The sequence below is a fragment of the Mesitornis unicolor genome, unplaced genomic scaffold (assembly GCF_000695765.1).
Source record: "Mesitornis unicolor isolate BGI_N332 unplaced genomic scaffold, ASM69576v1 scaffold15244, whole genome shotgun sequence".
Lineage (NCBI taxonomy): Eukaryota > Metazoa > Chordata > Aves > Mesitornithiformes > Mesitornithidae > Mesitornis > Mesitornis unicolor.
Window position 1 is genome coordinate 1 of NW_010182189.1, and position 16,441 is coordinate 16,441.

The following is a 16,441-nucleotide window of genomic DNA, read 5'->3' on the forward strand; positions in this document are numbered from 1 at the left end:
GTGCCGGTGCCCCCATCTCCGGGTCTGTGGGCCGGGGCTGAGGCCTCTGTCAGGACCCAACGCTGAGCCTCCCATACCGGGCCCTCGCCCCCGCAACCCGGTGAGAGAGTGGAGGGGTGGCGGCCAGGCTCATTGCGGCAGACAGCGGCAAGGGGCTGTGCCCGAGGTGCGAGGGCAGCTGGCGGTGAAACATTCGCAGGTGGGGTTGGATGTGGCGCCTCGGAAGCCCACTGTCATGTTACCCACGCCTGCGGTGCTCCTGAGGGCTGAGTGAAAATGAAAGGTGTCTGCTAATTACTGTCTGAAATTAAACAGAAAATGAACCGAGGTGTGGGGGCTCTTGTGCATGGGGAAATAAGGATGTATTTTCTGAAAATGAGTTGCAAGGAGCTTTCTGTAGCCTCCTGAAAGAGAATGTGAACATCGAAAAGTGGCATCACTTGTTAGGAAGTCAAGAGCAAAACAGAGAACTTTAACCCCCTGCAGGCATAGAGAATGAAACTGTGAATGTCTGTAGCAGTCGTGGTGCTGGGCAGGGAGAGCATGTGAAGAAACAGCTTCCAGAATGGACCATGTTTTGTTCTGTGCTTTGGAAATCCTGCACGTGTGTGGGTCTTGAAACAGGCAGCATTCAGACCTGAGGACGTTCTCCTGTCTCTCTCAGAGCAGAGAATCGGAGATACTTGACGTGCTTTTCGTCTTTGATATAAGAATAGAGACCGTGATATGACATTCAAAAAGAAAATAATAAAAAGGAGAGGTGATTGACAAGGGTGACAGGATGATTCTCTGCAGTTTTCTGTTGAGATCACTGGTTTATCAGGTTTATTCTACTCTTTCTTCCCAGGGAGTTTGGCATAAGAAGTTTCAGGTGATCAGGCACCGCTTAACCAAAACAATGTTTGCAGATTTGGACTATGATATCGAGGAAGATAAGCTGTGAGTATTTCACTCGTCTTTTCCTGTTTTTTTTGCTAACAAAAGAAATAGTCTTTGCAGCCAAGACCTAATGGGAGTGGATAAATTCACTCGCTCCTGATGCTATGTGCTGAAGAGTCAGACTTGCTGTTCAGTCCTAATTTCTTGCTCCCTCTGGGGACTGGGGATGAGACAGCGCTGCGCTGTGCGCAAAGGAGAACACTTTCTGTTGCTCTGTAATAACTACCCTGCATTTCTGATTGCATTCATCAGTGCTGACAGAATTTCTGTAAATTTGTGACCTTAGCCAGAGGAAAAAAAATATTTACAATGAAGGAAAGAGGCAGGAAGAAATGGAGAGAAACTGGACTCCTTAGGTCTGTAGGGAAGAGAATATGGGCATTTCCTGAGCGAGTAAAAGGTTTGATGAGATTAGCAATGGATTGGACATGGAGCACTTGTATTGCATCTCATTTATGCTGTGCATGTTTTCCTCTCACTCCAGCACTAAGAACAGATGAAACACTCTAGAACATACTCATGTTTCCTCAGTGCCTAGCAATAGACAAGGGTGTCTCTCCCACCTCTAATCCTTGCGTGCAGTCTCAAAAAAGACAGCCCAGAAGGTCTTCCTGCTGGCCTGAGCTGATAGATGGTGTGGCAGAGATAATGTGATGACTTCCAGTGTGCAGTGCCCACTATGTTTTCAGTTCATATCGACTCGGATACCAGAGTTGTTTCATACACACGCAGCTCTGCGTACCGTGTTCAGGTATTCATTCCCCCCTTCTCATTCCAGGGGGATCCCCACTGTACCTGGGACAGTGACCCTGAAGAAGGACTCTCAGAACCTGATAGGGATCAGCATCGGGGGAGGAGCCCAGTACTGCCCCTGTCTCTACATTGTCCAGGTGGGCACTCGGCGAGAAAGAATAAACTATCTTTGTAAAACAGTGTTGGCCTGAGAGCTGGGAAGTGTGGAGAGCCCAGTGCTGTTTGTTTGTCTCCAATGGGAGACATCATCTCACTCTCCAGTGAGTACGATTTCCTTACCCTAGTACCTAGTAGATGTGGAAGAATTAAATTAAGGCTGCTGAAATTGAAGTCCTTCTCCTTGGAGAGCAAGTTAGAATTCACAAAGGTACAGCGTGACACTCCCAACATCAAGAAATCCCACACTTGAGGAGGTACATCCTGGAGATAAGAACTTCCTGAGAGAACAAGGTGATCAGCCCACCTCTGAGTTAGGGAAAAATTGAGGCTTCACCATGAACAAAATGCAACTGAGTTAAATAGGAGAAATGTAATTGTCCCTTTCTTGTTCTTCAACCCTCCATTAACTTTTTTCTTTCTCTTGAGTCCAGACTACGTGTGCTTTTTCTCCTCTCTGCTAGGTATTTGATAATACTCCAGCAGCCTTAGACGGCACTGTAGCAGCTGGGGATGAAATCACAGGAGTGAATGGGAAGTCTGTCAAAGGGAAAACCAAGGTGGAGGTGGCCAAGATGATACAGATGGTAAAGGTGAGAGGTAGGAGGGGGCCACTGGAGTTTCTGGGTTGTAGTTTACACTTTATTGTCCATTGGTAAAGGAAGCCAGTGCTACTTGCTTCCAGCGCAGCAGTTTTGGGTTTGCTCTTTCTGCAGGGAGAAGTGACGATTCACTACAACAAGCTTCAGGCTGACCCAAAGCAGGGCAAGTCTTTGGATATTGGTAAGACTGGTTTCTTTCTCCCTAGAGTATTAAAGTGACATGAAGGGGTGAGAGATTGGTCCCAGCTAAAACCAAAGTAAAATTCTGGTTCGGTTCTTCCTCTTAACTTGGTCATTTTCAGATGGTTACTATCAAAGAGAGTTACAGGTTTAAATAAAACCCTTCCCTGACTTCTTGAATAGTCTTGAATAGTTAAACTGAGGCTTGGCTGTTGTTGTAGGAGGATTGTTTTTCTGCGCTGTGTTTAGTGTGGATGATGATACTCAAGTAGATAATGATTTAATTTATTTATTTTTAATACATGCAAGTTATGCTGATCTGTTGAGAGTTTCAGCTTTACACAGAAATGTGTCTATCAAAAGACACTGGTTGCAGTTTCTCAGCTTGGAGAACAGTCATGACATACCTATCTACACTGAGTTTTGTTCAACCATAAATTTTATAAGAGAGAGGAGAGGCTTTATTTCTAAAACAAAGTGTGTGTTTTGAATTAAGCCTACACAACTGTCTCCATTACATGGTCTTAACTTTCTCACTTTCCTAAAAAACTCCTCTAGCTATTCTTTCTGCTTTTATTTCTTTTCATGGTGATTAAGGTGCTAATGAATTGTCAGGGGTTCAGGAAAATAGTGAGGACTGGGGCGGATTTCTGGGGAAACAAAAGTGCAGTGACAATATGGTATTTTCCAGAGATGCTGAACACTGTGGCTCCAGCTGAGTTCTTGGGAGCTGCAGGCACTTGCCGCCTCTGCAAGTCTGCCTCTAAATAAAAGTAGCCGAGTCATCTGAGTCCAAAGAGGGCATGATTGTCTCTAGTAATTTGTGGGGTATGACCATCAAAACCAGAAATTAATTCCATCAAGGCGTGACAAAAGGGTTTAACCAAGATCTAAAAGATAAAAGTAAGCAAAGGGATAACTTTGAGCATTAAGTCCTGTTTATCTTGTTTTCAGCCTCATCTCCTGACTTCAGTTGAAGTAATACAGCAAGTAGCATAAGCAAAGTTTAGTTCCAAATATCATGATAGGTACCTTATAGTGAAGTGATTTACTGGAATAGTCTTCCAGAAGAAGTGCTGGAGCTCTACTGATTGAAGTACAAAGGATGTGAGAGCAGAACAGTCAGCAGATGCGTTGCGTGTGTTATGGCTGGACCAAACATGTAGTTTCTATAGTGTTCTTTTTTTGCTCACTGCCTCAGTAGTGAGTCAAGTTCAAACAGGCCAGTTTATTCAATACCTGAGAAAGTGATGAATTATGCTAGTGAGCTTTTCCTACCCATAGAAATGACCCTGATCCTGGTTTGCAACTCTCTTTTGGCCTTTAGTATTGAAGAAGGTAAAGCATCGACTGGTAGAGAACATGAGCTCAGGGACAGCGGATGCCCTGGGATTAAGCCGAGCCATACTTTGCAATGGTAAGTCCTGTCCAGGAGGACATTTTCTTAAGGGAACACTTACCCTCTTGTGCTTACCAGCTTTCTATGGTTACTTGCATGTTCCACATTATTCCTTCATAATTCTTTCCTTCTGCTATGCCTCGCTGTTGTGATTGCCTCTGCCCCTCCTGAGTCACTGGGACCATTTAAATGTTAGCTGAGGTCAAATTAATTAAAAGTGGGGACCCACTCAGTGAATGCTGATAGGTGATGATGCCACATTGTAAAACTACCTGGCAGTTATTTTAAAGCATCCCATGCTGGACCAGGGGACAAGCTTTAGAGGTGAGAGAAATTTGAACCAAAAATCTGAAACTAGTGTTTATCCAGTCAGTCAGATGTTAACCGTGTCCTGGATTTGACTGTTGTAACTCTGTATTCTGATTCTCATTCCCATTTAGATGGATTAGTGAAGAGGTTAGAGGAGCTGGAGAGGACTGCGGAGTTATACAAAGGTAAACTGTGTCATCCATCAGATACCAGATGGGAGGGAAAGATGCCTCTGTTATGTTTCAGTGAAATGACTAAAATTCTTTTTCTGGCTTTCGTCACAGGCTTGACAGAGCACACCAAGAGTCTTCTCAGGGCTTTCTTTGAGCTGTCCCAGACACACAGAGGTAAAGATTCTTAAGTGAAAGGTGCAGAAATCTTTGACCTCCAGTTTCCAAAGTTTTAGTCAGTACTCAGATGTGTGATTCCCTCACCCAAAGAAATGAGCTGGGAAGGGCTGCTCTCCTGGCATTAGCAGTGACGGTGCTAACACAGGCACCATCTTTCACATGAGACATTGAAGAAATGCCCTGCCAACCTCTGGCCTTTAGGGAATATGTAGCATCATCCCCCAGCTAATTGCAAGGTTATGGGAAGGAGCTGTAATACTGGAGGCAAGGTTCTTCTGCAGGGTAAACTTCTTCTTTCATCTTTGTATTTATTACCCTAATCTAGCATTTGGAGACGTTTTCTCTGTCATTGGTGTCCGGGAGCCGCAAGCAGCTGCCAGTGAAGCCTTTGTGAAATTCGCTGATGCCCATCGCAACATTGAGAAGTTTGGGATTCACCTTCTGAAAACAATTAAGCCGGTAAAGAATTTAACCATAGGAATAAAGGGTCTGGAGAAGAGGGGTATCTAGAAAGACAGAAGCCTGTCTTTGAAGGTGTGGTCTTAAAGATCATTCATTGTGGGAAGTGTTGTCTTTGTCTGCTTTCCTTCAGGGTACTCTCTTCATAAAGAACCTAAGAGCTAACGTAGTGAATATATCAATCTTGTCCCTTTGATTTGCACATGAGTATATTCCTCTCATTTTCTTTTGGGAATTAGGGGTTAATTTGATCAGTGTAGATTCCTAGAGCCCTTTCCCTGATATTGGTAGCCATAATTAAAAGATATCACTAAATTTAAAAGAGTTTAAATAAGCAGTCCAGGAGCAGTTTAAGGATTTCAATCAATATATTTAAGAGACTCCACTTAAGTTTAGCAGACAGAGGATTAAGTGTTGATTTGGGCACCACTTTCAGTGCCATGTTGGGTAGTTGGCCTTTGAATCGGGGAGAGCAGTTTCCAGGACCAATTGAAAATGAAACAAGAGGAGTGAAAAGAAGAGTTCAGACTGGAAGTGAGGCATGCATTTCTAACACTAGAACCACTTGCCAGTGACAGTAATGGATGCTCTAACCATGGCATTTCTGAGTCAAGATGAAACATTTTCTTTCAAATATGCTCTAGTTCAAAAAAGGGTTAAGTCGAGGCAGTCTCATGTCCTGAGGTGGTTAGAAGGGTGCAGTTGATGAATCGCAGTCATGCTTTTTGGTCTTACATTCAGCACCAGGATGTTTGCCTTGCAGATGCTTACTGACTTGAATACGTATCTGAATAAAGCCATTCCTGACACAAGGCTGACTATCAAAAAATACCTGGATGTCAAGTTTGAATATTTGGTGAGCTGCCTTTTTTTAATTTTAAATGCTGGTTGAAATTAAGTTTCATATAGTAATAGCCTGAGGGCCACATCCAGCCTAGGCAATCACATATCCATCCTTCCGCAATCCATGTGAGAATGCATTATTTTTTCCAATTCTTTGTCTACTGCCAGATTACTCAGATTCAGACACCTTCTTTTAACCTAATAGTTCTCATTGGTAAGAGAGATCTACCAGAATCCAGATTACTTATTTTCTACATAACCAAATTAATTTCCTGATATATTTGTAAAGAGTTGCTATGCAGCTTGTGCTCTTGAACTCCCCTAAATAGCTTTGCAGTCCATATTGTTCAGGTAATTTTCAATAGTCTTTCTTCAGCCAAAGTAAACAACAGCTTTCTTTTAGACAATGCCTTTTTTTTCTCCTCCATTCCACTCACCCCTTGTTTTCTACACCCAAAAAGGGTAGGGCTGTAAAGGGCATCTGTTCTGTCTGTAACTGTAGGAATCTGTTTCTTAAATAATCTTATATTAATTTATTGCCTCCTCACGCTTTTCTGGTACTGTGTTTGCCCAAACAGTAGATAAACACAAGACTTTTCTTTTACTAGGTTATACTTATCTTAAATATTTGCTCCAGTAATATAAAATAGTGCTTTCTCTCTCCCCCACTGTTTTCTCTCCCCATCTTTCTCTAAATAGATTTTCTTTCCCCCGGGTTGTTTAATATATTCTGATCTTGCTGTGCTTTCCCCAGTGTCCCTAGCTGCAGCATTGAAGGAGGGCTTGAAATGGTACAAAGCAATGGCTGTGGGTGATGGTGAAACTGCTTCTAATTCTTAATATTTCTTTCTTGTTTTGTGCTTTTTTTTTCTTTATTTTTAAATCCTGTGAAGTCTTACTGCCTGAAAGTCAAAGAGATGGATGATGAAGAGTACAGCTGCGTTGTGAGTACCAGTACTGTGGCAATGACAACTGCACGCTCTCTTTCTGCAGCTTCCCTGTGCACGCTGCCTTATAAATGCAAAAGCGCTTCTGTACCTGTGTGCATCCAAACTAATAAATGCATATTAACAATTACACACATTTGTTCTTCACGTGTTAAAAGTTGGAGATCCTTAAATGCTACCTGGGAGACACTGCTAATAGCTGTCAACAGTATTAGAACAGTAGAGGGAACAGATACCTCCTCTGCAGCTTGTTTGTTCTGCAGTTGCCTGTCTCAGTGTTTAAGTAATATTAGCTTGTGTAAGGAGGATTAAGGTGTTATCTTCATAGATTCCATTTGTGTGTAGTCTACAGCTTATCATTAATTCCGGACTTGTTTCTGAGAAATGGAGGTTTAGCTTCTCCGCAGCAAAATGCATGTGAAAGCCGCATTTGTCGTTGAGGAAAATTGATTAAAGTATCTCTTTTAACAACAGGGTTTTTTGTAAAAGCAGGTAATTTAAAATTGGAAGACTTTGAAAAAAAGCTTACAGCTTTCTCCAGTAACCATTTGCTGTCTATTTTAGAGTTTTACAACTGTAATCCTTCACAGCTCTGTTTAAGATAGCTAAAGCTGTCCCCTGTATGCCCAGTTTAAAAACAAGATCTTATTTTATCCTAGGTATTGATCTCGGAGCAGGAATTTGATTTTTTTTTTTTTTTTTGAATGCTTAGTTCCCAGTGCCAGGAAGGTATAAAACTTCCCTAACACATCATTTAATGATATTTTTCCTGCTAAATGGGAAGAAAAATATCCCAGTCTTGCCCAGTAGAGTAACATCTTTTGGCAATGCAGTGTGCATTACCAAGCCATAGTCGGTAACGTGGATTTTTATGTATGTTATGTTTACAGGTGCAAGAGAATGAATGCTTAGTTCCCAGTGCCAGGAAGGTATAAAACTTCCCTAACACATCATTTAATGATATTTTTCCTGCTAAATGGGAAGAAAAATATCCCAGTCTTGCCCAGTAGAGTAACATCTTTTGGCAATGCAGTGTGCATTACCAAGCCATAGTCGGTAACGTGGATTTTTATGTATGTTATGTTTACAGGTGCAAGAGAAGAATGCTGTTGTGCTGACAGACCTAACCCCTTTCTCTCAAAACTATTTTGCAGGACAATGTATATACCCATCCCTGCTGGTTTCAAGTGTTGAGTCTGGGTGGTTGTAGATACCACGAGGTTCCCTGTGTAGATGTATAATATGTCATGCTCTCATTACAGAGTGAAGCTTGCAGAGGAGGGCAGAATTTTTTGTGTGATTGATGTGTGAAGTACTATGTTCCTCAGACCTTAGACATGTTTGTTCACAGTGCCTGTCTTAATAGTTCAGATAAGAAGCCATTCCCATGCTGGGATGAAAGGTGTCTGTCCCCTTGTCTTTGCTTTGTAGTGATGCTTTTCTTTGCTGTGGTTGGTGTGTGTCTGGCCTTCAAAGTGGCCTCACTGATGCCCAGTTGTTGATGTGTCTCAGTGTCCCTCATGTTTCATGTCCCTGGCTGCAGTTCCAGTAAGCCTGAGAGGGCTTTGATAACCCAAGGTCATTTTGAGTCCACTCAGTAGGCAAACTGTGTACAAGCACTGTTGTGGGGAGTCTCTAAAATGGCACCGTGTTTTCGGCAGGCTCTGGGTGAACCCCTCTACCGGGTCAGCACTGGGAACTATGAATACCGCCTTATCCTACGTTGCCGGCAGGAGGCTCGCACACGCTTTGCCAAGATGAGGAAGGACGTGCTAGAGAAAATAGAGCTCCTGGACCAGAAACATGGTGAGTGCCACTGCTGTGTCCAGCACCTGAAGGGGTTAGACAGACATGGCTTGGCCTTCGTGCTTTGCCTTCATCTCAGCTCAAAAGTCTTTGCTGAAGAACCCTTCCATGACTGTGCCAGAGACATCTGTCCTCAGGGGCCAGAAGGGATTCATGCTTAGGAGACTGCATCTAATGCTGTTGAGGGAGGCTTGGTTGCAGCCTCCGCACTGTTTGGGAAGGGATTTTTTGCCTGATTTGTTCCCAACTTGTCTCCACTACAGTGCAAGACATCGTGTTCCAGCTGCAGCGTTTTGTCTCCACCATGTCCATGTACTATGACGACTGCTACGCCGTGCTGCGAGATGCGGACGTCTTTCCCATTGAGGTGGACCTTGCCCGCACTACACTCAACTATGGACAGAAGGACACGTACACGGATGGGGCAGAAGACGACGAAGGAGGAAGTGAGAGAGAGGGTAGCGGGAAGGAGGACGCAAATGTTGAAAAGCTCATTGATGATGCCTGAGTGTGCTGGCGTGGCCAGAGGAAAGACTTTGCAGACTGTTACAAAAACATATATTTTACATGGCGATTCGTCCTCCGTGATTTCTGTGTATGTCCAGCCTGGGATTCCTTCTCTGCTTTGGGTGGGGGTAGCTGGTTCGATCGGAACCAACCTCTGCTTTCCTCTCTCTTCCCTTGCTTGTTTGCCTGGATATTCCTTTTCCGCCCAGAGACTTCTGCTGCCCGGCCCGGGTACTGAGGTGTGGGGAGGAAAATCCCCCACCACACTGCCTGTGGCTCTGTGTGCAGAGAGGACACTGCTGAGCATGTGGGATGCGCCACTTCCCGCTGGCACACGGAAGCCAGTTAAACATCTGGAGATGGCTACGAATGGTGAGAACAGCTTCCTTCTGTCCTCCTCTTGTGCTGTGGGAAAGTGTTAGCACCAGCATTTTCTTCACCCACTGCTCGCTGTCTTCAGGCTTCCCATTCTCTGGCCTCTTTTAAGCTTTCTCTGTCTCTTCCATCTGTTCCCATGGGCTGCAGAGCCAATTTTTGTGGGATGAGCACTCCCAGCTCTCTGCACCACTGTTCTTAAGAAATAGAAGCAAGTCCGAGGTGATACCTAGAACTGGTGGTGGTACATGTGATCGGTCACCCCCCCGTCCAAGGGGCTGGGGGAAGCAGCTGCCTGCCATACTGAGCTGCTGTAATCCTGCTGCAAAGATGCGGAAGTCTCTTCCCCCAGCTGCCACCCTCTTCATAGCCCCTGGGCTCCTGCAGAGCTGGCACCATCTGCACACTCCATAGTGATACCACAGGGATATTCTGCAGGATGTGGCTCTGCCCTTCCCTGTGGAAAGGAGGGACCTAGCTCAGGAAGAAGCCCCCGTACTCAGCAGAGATGCTGAGGTGAGCATGCTTGTCTGAGGCAGACAGGTTCCTGGGGATGACAGGAAAGCTGCATGTGTTTCCTTTCCATCGTTCTCTCTTATGGCTCCTTGCGATGGATGGTAACCAAGTGTGCTTCTTGAGGATGTGAAGTGTGCAAGTGACAGGAGGAGCCAACTTAGAACCACAAAGGAGGTGTCCTGTCCTTTAGAGAGGAGAGGCAGGAAGCCTTTTGCAGAGAGGAAGACATGGCCTGCAGGCAAAGGCTTTTGGGTTTCTTAGTGCAGGATGTAGCCCCCTGCTCTCCTCTCTGCACAACCAGCCAGCCAGAAGCAGTAGCTAACATCCCATTCCCCAGCACAAGGGAAGAGGGTGAAGGAAAACCAAGGTAAGTGAGGCTGCTTCTGTCCTCCCTTTCTCTTCTCCTCCCTCCATCCTTGTGGGCTGATCCCAGATGCAGATGGCACTTTCTCTTTTATTGGGCAGCACAGCTGCCAGTGGTGAGCTTCTCAGAGGCAAGGGTTTTGACTTCTCTGTCATTACATTCTAGAGGTAGTGAGAGAAGTTATTTAAGGGCATTAATTTATGATTGAGATATTTGTTTCATGTTGTTTTTTTCTCTTTGATTTGTTTTTTGGAACTTCATCGTCTGTGGGTGCCTGGAAGAAAGCCATCCATGGTCAAGCTATTCTGGAAGATTTAAATAGACTGATGTACTGACTTTGTCTCTAATAAAGAAAAATGTGACATTTCATTTCCTGTCCTTCAAGGATTTTCTTTAGTGATTTCTTTTTTGTTCATCTTCCATTGGTTTTAATCTTAAAATATATTGACAGGAAGGAGTGTCATGTGGTGGCCATTATTTTCTTGCTCGTATTGGTGGATAAGCTCCTTGTCAAGAGGCAGTGATTACTGCAGCACAGGTTTCCAGAGGAGAAGGCTTACAAACAGCGTAGCAAGGGCAGTCCTCTATGTAATAGAGCAGCTCCTCTGCATTTTGGCTTCCCAGGGGAACACCAGCTTTGTAAAGCCACTCATTGCCTCAGTCCTGCCCAGGGGCATCCTTGCACCCACTCCAGGGCCAACTTCTCTGCACAGCTCAGCTGTTGCATTACCAGCTTGAGCTGATGCTTAAGTCCCCTGATCCTCTTTCAGACCTGTTCGCTGTGCCAAAATACAAAGCAGTTAAGAGGAACAGAGGAAAGGCTTCAGCAGAGCCAGATTTTTTGCAACCTGTCTGGTGGAGGGGAAGGAAGAGGGCTGGGTATTCTACAGCACCCTCTGTAGAGAGAGCTTGTACCCTAAGGGGTTTTTGTGCTTTTGTGAGAAGGTTTAAGAGTGGGAGGCTTAGTGGGAAATGTTGACTGGTGACAAGGAAACAGAGGAGACCTTGTTCTGATGACCTGCCTGGTGCTGACAAGGGTAGTTATTTTCATGCTGTGGACCTTGGACCTCTGGGGGGCTGTGCTCTGCTTCTTGGAGGGGGTATTGGTGAACCCGGCCTGGGGTACAGGAGTTTGGGGCTGCTAGGAAAAGATTAGTGGAGCAACTCAGTTGAGCAGAGGAGAAATAGTGATCTCGCCTTGTGGGGAGGGGAAAATGAGCTTGTGGAGCAGCGAATGAATGCCTACAGGGCTCCATCACCATTGCTGCTGCTTCTCCTTCTCCCAGAGCTTTGCAGCTGTTTCTAAGGGGTATTGGATAGGAAAAATGCCAAAGTCACCGCTATGACTGGCTCACAGTCGGTGCTAACACCACCATAGTAAGCCATGGTGGGACCAGGCACAGCCCCATGGGGTTTACCTTCTCCCCCCCCCCGACACCAGTTTCCAGTTCCTCTGTCTCTTCGTAAACTGACGGTCTTCAGCAGCTTTGTTTTGCTCAGCATTTACTGCTCTTTGCTCAGGAGCACCAAGAATGAAACCTTTTCCTTCAGTCCCTGCTCCCCTGCCGGGTTTAAATGGCTTTATAAGTCCCTCGGGCTTTGCCCATTCCCTGTTAATTTGTAGTCAATCCGGTCTGGAATGAAACATCTAATTTGATGGTCCCATGAGCTGCCTTCCTTGTAGCCCTCTGCTTAGTTTTTGATCCCTTGCTATAGTCACAGGCTCCCCCAGGGCCTCTGAGGTGAAGCAGTTCAGGAAACCGGAAGAAAGGGCTTTGGCCAGGGGTGTTTATAAAAGATCCAGTCCTAAAGCAGATTAAGAGTGGTTTAAGCATGCCAGGGAAGGTTGTCCTTTCTGCATCTAGAAATCCACCACTGTGGCGGGGGGTGAGGGGGCCATGCCTGCCTTCCCACGTGCTCCAACACCCTCATTAGTGGCACCTAAAGCACTGAGGCTCGTCCTTCCGCTTTACCTTTGATTCCTTTACGTAAGGGGTTTTTCTCTATTTAAAAAGAAAACACACACTCACACACACACACACAGATATATATACGTATCTGGTGCCATAAAAAAACGTGGGACGTGGTTATTTGCCTGCCCTGAAACTCCCACCCCCGTAAGGGCTGAGTTGTTCCCTTCACACGTCAACAGGCCTCAGTTCAGCCTAGTTAAAGCTGCCTCGCTGCTATTACTGTCAGCGAGGCTCTGTCTCATGGCTGCTCTTCTAATGGCATTAGTCTTTCTTAGATGGCTTCTTCTTGTACCTCAGCAGTGGCCTCTAACCCAGCGCTTCGCTACTTGGAAAAGCAGCATCATGTGTTACTGTCCCAGCTTTACCTACCGCCCACAAAAGATGCTCCAGATGGAGGTGGTCAGAGCCAGTGTCCCACCAGTTTGGCAGTGCCTGAGGATATTGCAGGGACCGTGGTTGCAGCTGGAGGTGGCCCGAGTGATAGCTATAAATTACACCATCTCCTAAAGCTGCTGCCAGCCAGCCTGGCACTATCCCGACCGCAGAAGTGGGGCAGAGGAAACACTGACACCAGACCAAAGCGAACCGGCTCTGATTACAAAGAGTCTCTAATTGTTTGTGTTCTGTATTGTGACAATGCAGAAGGAAAAGGAGAGTCCTTGGCAGCCTCTTTCTCCAGGGCTGGTTTGGAAGTGAGGAAAGAAGATTTTTGTTTTTCTTTTTGGTGTTTGGGCTGCTCTGAGCCTGTGTTGTACCAGCATGAGTGCAGGACGCAAGCAGACGTATCACTGGGTAGGTACGTGGACATATGTACTTAAGGACCACCTATTCTTATAGTTCTCCCTCTCACTTCTTTCATCTGTTTTTGTTTCAACCTTCTCCACCCCATATTCCACCTACCCTCCCATGCTGAGGTGCATGCAAACAAGGCCAGTTTTATACATCCCCCCATTCCTCTGCCCTGGCTAAAAACTGTCCCTCTCCACTGTCTGGTCAGTGTTGCAGCCGTCCCGTGCCAACACCTCCCCATCCCCACCAGGACACCCGCCTCCCTCCCCACTCTGCTCCTCTGCTACATGGTTGGCCTCCTCGCTCGCTGCCACCTCAGTGTTTTGGGGCGGCTGGTGGTTGTCACTGCTGTGCTCTTCAGCTTCCTGCACATCGGACTCTGCTTCCTCGGTGTCGCTCCCGCCACCCGCAGAAGGGTTGTTCTCTGGGGGAGCCTCCTTCTTCTTCCCTCGGTTCAGGCAGCAATAGGTGGCCATGGCCAAGAAGAGAGCGGAGAGCACCACCTCTGAGCCTGCCAGGTAGAAGATCACCTCGTAGTTCTTGAGAGCATCGACCAAGCGGCCTGATGGTTGGAGAAGAAATAGATTCATCAAATAAGGTTGGAAGAGACCTCTAAGGTCATCAAGTCCAACCATCAACCTAACGCCACCACACACACCAAAACATGTCCTGAAGTGCCCCATCTGCACATTTTTTGAACACCTTCAGGGATGCTGACTCCACCACCTCTCTGGTCAGTCCATTCCACTGCTTGACCACTCTTTCAGTAAAGAAATTTTTGCTAATATCCAATCTAACCCTCCCCTAAATGAGACAGGTGATAGCCTCAGCCTGCACACTCCTGCATGGACAGCCCAACACAAGTGAGCAGAATCTGCATTTGGCTGAGGACCTAAGAGTAAGAAGCTTGGATATCTAAAAATCATCCTGGGCAAGAGTCACACTGCACCACCAAGCAAAGTACTATAAGAGTGCAGGGTAGCTGTTTTCCCTTGTTTGGACAAGATTAAATAATTGTGACGCACTGATGTTATGGTCTCGTGTTGTGATGGGCCATCGTCTTGCCATGATGAGATGAGCCTCTGAGAAATTGGCTTGTCCAGACTCAGAAAAGAAACCAAATTTGAGAGGCATTGCTATTTCTTAAGCTATCGTGTCAGGATAACATTCAGAGAGGGAGAAGAAACATCTCTGGCAGAGAAATCCCTTTGGTTGGCCCACATCTTATGAATGGGGGCCCAAACTCTTCTGCCAAAAAGACGTTCTCAATGTATCTTCTGAAGGCACCAGGGCTGGCAATGGAGGAAGGGTTTCCTGTTCTTGGTGCTGAGGAGCCTGAGTGACCAAAGACTTCATACTGATGTCCTGAGTGCTCCTGATTGCTGATGTGACCCGCTGTCCCTGCTGTGTTACGGTGCATGGCCCGAAACCAGCCCCAGGGCATGATGAAGTGGCCTCCCAGAGCAGTCATGGGAGCCACAAGGCAAATTGCTCCCCAGCTGAATGTGGCCCTGTTCACCCAAGCCGGGTGGCGAGCGAGGAGCCTGCATGCATGTCCGTACGCGTGCATGTGTGCGTGTGTGTGTGTGCAGCTTATCCTGTGCCAAACCCCCTCAGTCCCACGGAGCAGGAAGCAGCTCAGGAGGATTACACCAAACAAAGCCACTTTGTTCAACCCCCTTCTTCCAGCCGAGCACCAGGTCGAACCGTCGCATTTGCCAGCACACTCAAGCTACCTGTGCCAGGGGGGTCCTGCAGCAGAGGGTCCCCCTGAGGGGGAGATGGGCACCATGATTTGGCTCTCTCCAACACTGTTCTTTGGTGTTGCACCATCTGTGTCCTGATGTGCATGCCACAGTACAAAGGCAGAGCTGAACTGAGGTGGGAAGGCTAAGAGATGTCTCTGACCACCACCCACTGTTAAATCTCCCTCTGCCCCCATGATCTCTCTGTAGCTGCCTCTGAGACACACATTTTTGTCTCCGAGACACATATTTCTTGACCTTCCCTGGGCTGGGACTGCAAACTGCCCGGCAGCTTGGAAGATGAGATATGTATTATTGTTAGCATCAAGAGCCACCAGTTTTTACCTGAGAGCTGGGTGGACCTGCTGAGGGTGAGTTTTGCTCATAAATGGTGGTATGTGCTGGGGAAAATATCATTCACACAGAGGTCTTCACTGATGGGCTTTAGCAGCTGAAGGAAGGGTGTGCAGGAAGCAATGGAGTTGTTCCTGCCCTGGGATTTGCCCATGGTCTGTCCCTCACCCTTCCTCCTATATCACACATGCAGGGAACCACGCTTAGTTAGGAAATAAGCCTTTGGCATGATGTGGCTTTCTCAGACCTGATCAGACACTTAAGAGCAACCTACACCAACCCCTTGGGCGAAGGGTTTCTCCCCATTCAACAGCCTGTTTATGGGCTGTCTGTGGGGCAAGGATCTTACCAGGGACTGTGGCCTAGACCAGACTGGTTGAGAAGCTGTGAGTGTCCTAATCCTCTTTAAAAAAAAGTAACAGCAAATCCTCAGGTGGCCCTACAACCTGTTTTGACTTGATCGATGCCAAAACTCCTGTGGCTTGGGATTGAGGCCAGCACAAACCAAAATCATTATTTACAGCACAGACCAAAAGGGCATAGACACCAAGGAGAGCTTGAAAGACCCTCACCTTGTCCTCCTGAAGACTCTCAAAGGTTTCCCTGCAGCGTGTGGCTGACCCTACCCATAAGATGATTCTATGCAACATTCGCAGTGAAGGCAGAGACCTGGATCCCAATACCTGCAATACCATGGAACAGCAGCCAAATCAATCACCTGTGTCTTGCACCCAAAGACCTACCTGCAGAGGGGGGACCGATGAGCACAGCGAAAGCCTCAATGAGCAGGACCAGCCCGATGGCACTGGAGAACTTCTGGGAGCCAACGATGGCCATCAGCACCTCGAACTGCAGTGCCCCCACCATGCCATAAGAGATGCCAAAAAAGACGCAGAAGATGACCAGCCCTGTGTAATTGCTGGCCCTGGCACTGCAGATGTCTGTCAAGCCATTGAAGAGCATCGCGAAGCTGAACAGGTATGACACGTGAGGACGGACCCACTTCAATCCTGCCACCATGCCGCAGGCTGGGCGGGCAAAGATGTCTATGAAGCCAATGATGGAGAGCAGGAAA

General features: G+C 46.6%; 2 protein-coding genes across 2 annotated transcripts in view; one reads left to right on the forward strand and one right to left on the reverse strand.

Annotated features, from left to right (window-relative positions):
• Nucleotides 1-846: 846 nt before the first annotated feature.
• On the forward strand, nt 847-9,412 carry PICK1 (protein interacting with PRKCA 1). Its single transcript, XM_010183687.1, has 12 exons — nt 847-939; nt 1,718-1,829; nt 2,313-2,441; nt 2,565-2,631; nt 3,958-4,047; nt 4,470-4,523; nt 4,623-4,685; nt 5,014-5,147; nt 5,911-6,003; nt 6,884-6,934; nt 8,599-8,743; nt 9,007-9,412. Exons 1-12 carry the CDS (start codon nt 899-901, stop codon nt 9,249-9,251), a joined length of 1,224 nt encoding a protein of 407 aa, XP_010181989.1. The 5' UTR covers nt 847-898; the 3' UTR covers nt 9,252-9,412.
• Nucleotides 9,413-13,443: 4,031 nt separating this feature from the next.
• SLC16A8 (solute carrier family 16 (monocarboxylate transporter), member 8) overlaps nt 13,444-16,441 on the reverse strand; it is a 4,968-nt gene continuing 1,970 nt past the window's right edge. The window contains 2 exon segments of the mRNA XM_010183689.1: nt 13,444-13,829; nt 16,110-16,441. The exon segment at nt 16,110-16,441 is cut by the window's right edge and continues 14 nt beyond it. Of these exon segments, the coding sequence (XP_010181991.1) occupies nt 13,444-13,829; nt 16,110-16,441 (718 nt within the window).

Coding starts and splice junctions, on each gene's coding strand:
- PICK1 (XM_010183687.1), top strand. CDS start 899: ATGTTTGCAGATTTGGACTATGATATCGAGGAAGATAAGCT. Junction 4,686..5,013: donor GCTGTCCCAGACACACAGAG/GTAAAGATTCTT, acceptor ACCCTAATCTAG/CATTTGGAGACGTTTTCTCT. Junction 6,004..6,883: donor ATGTCAAGTTTGAATATTTG/GTGAGCTGCCTT, acceptor AATCCTGTGAAG/TCTTACTGCCTGAAAGTCAA.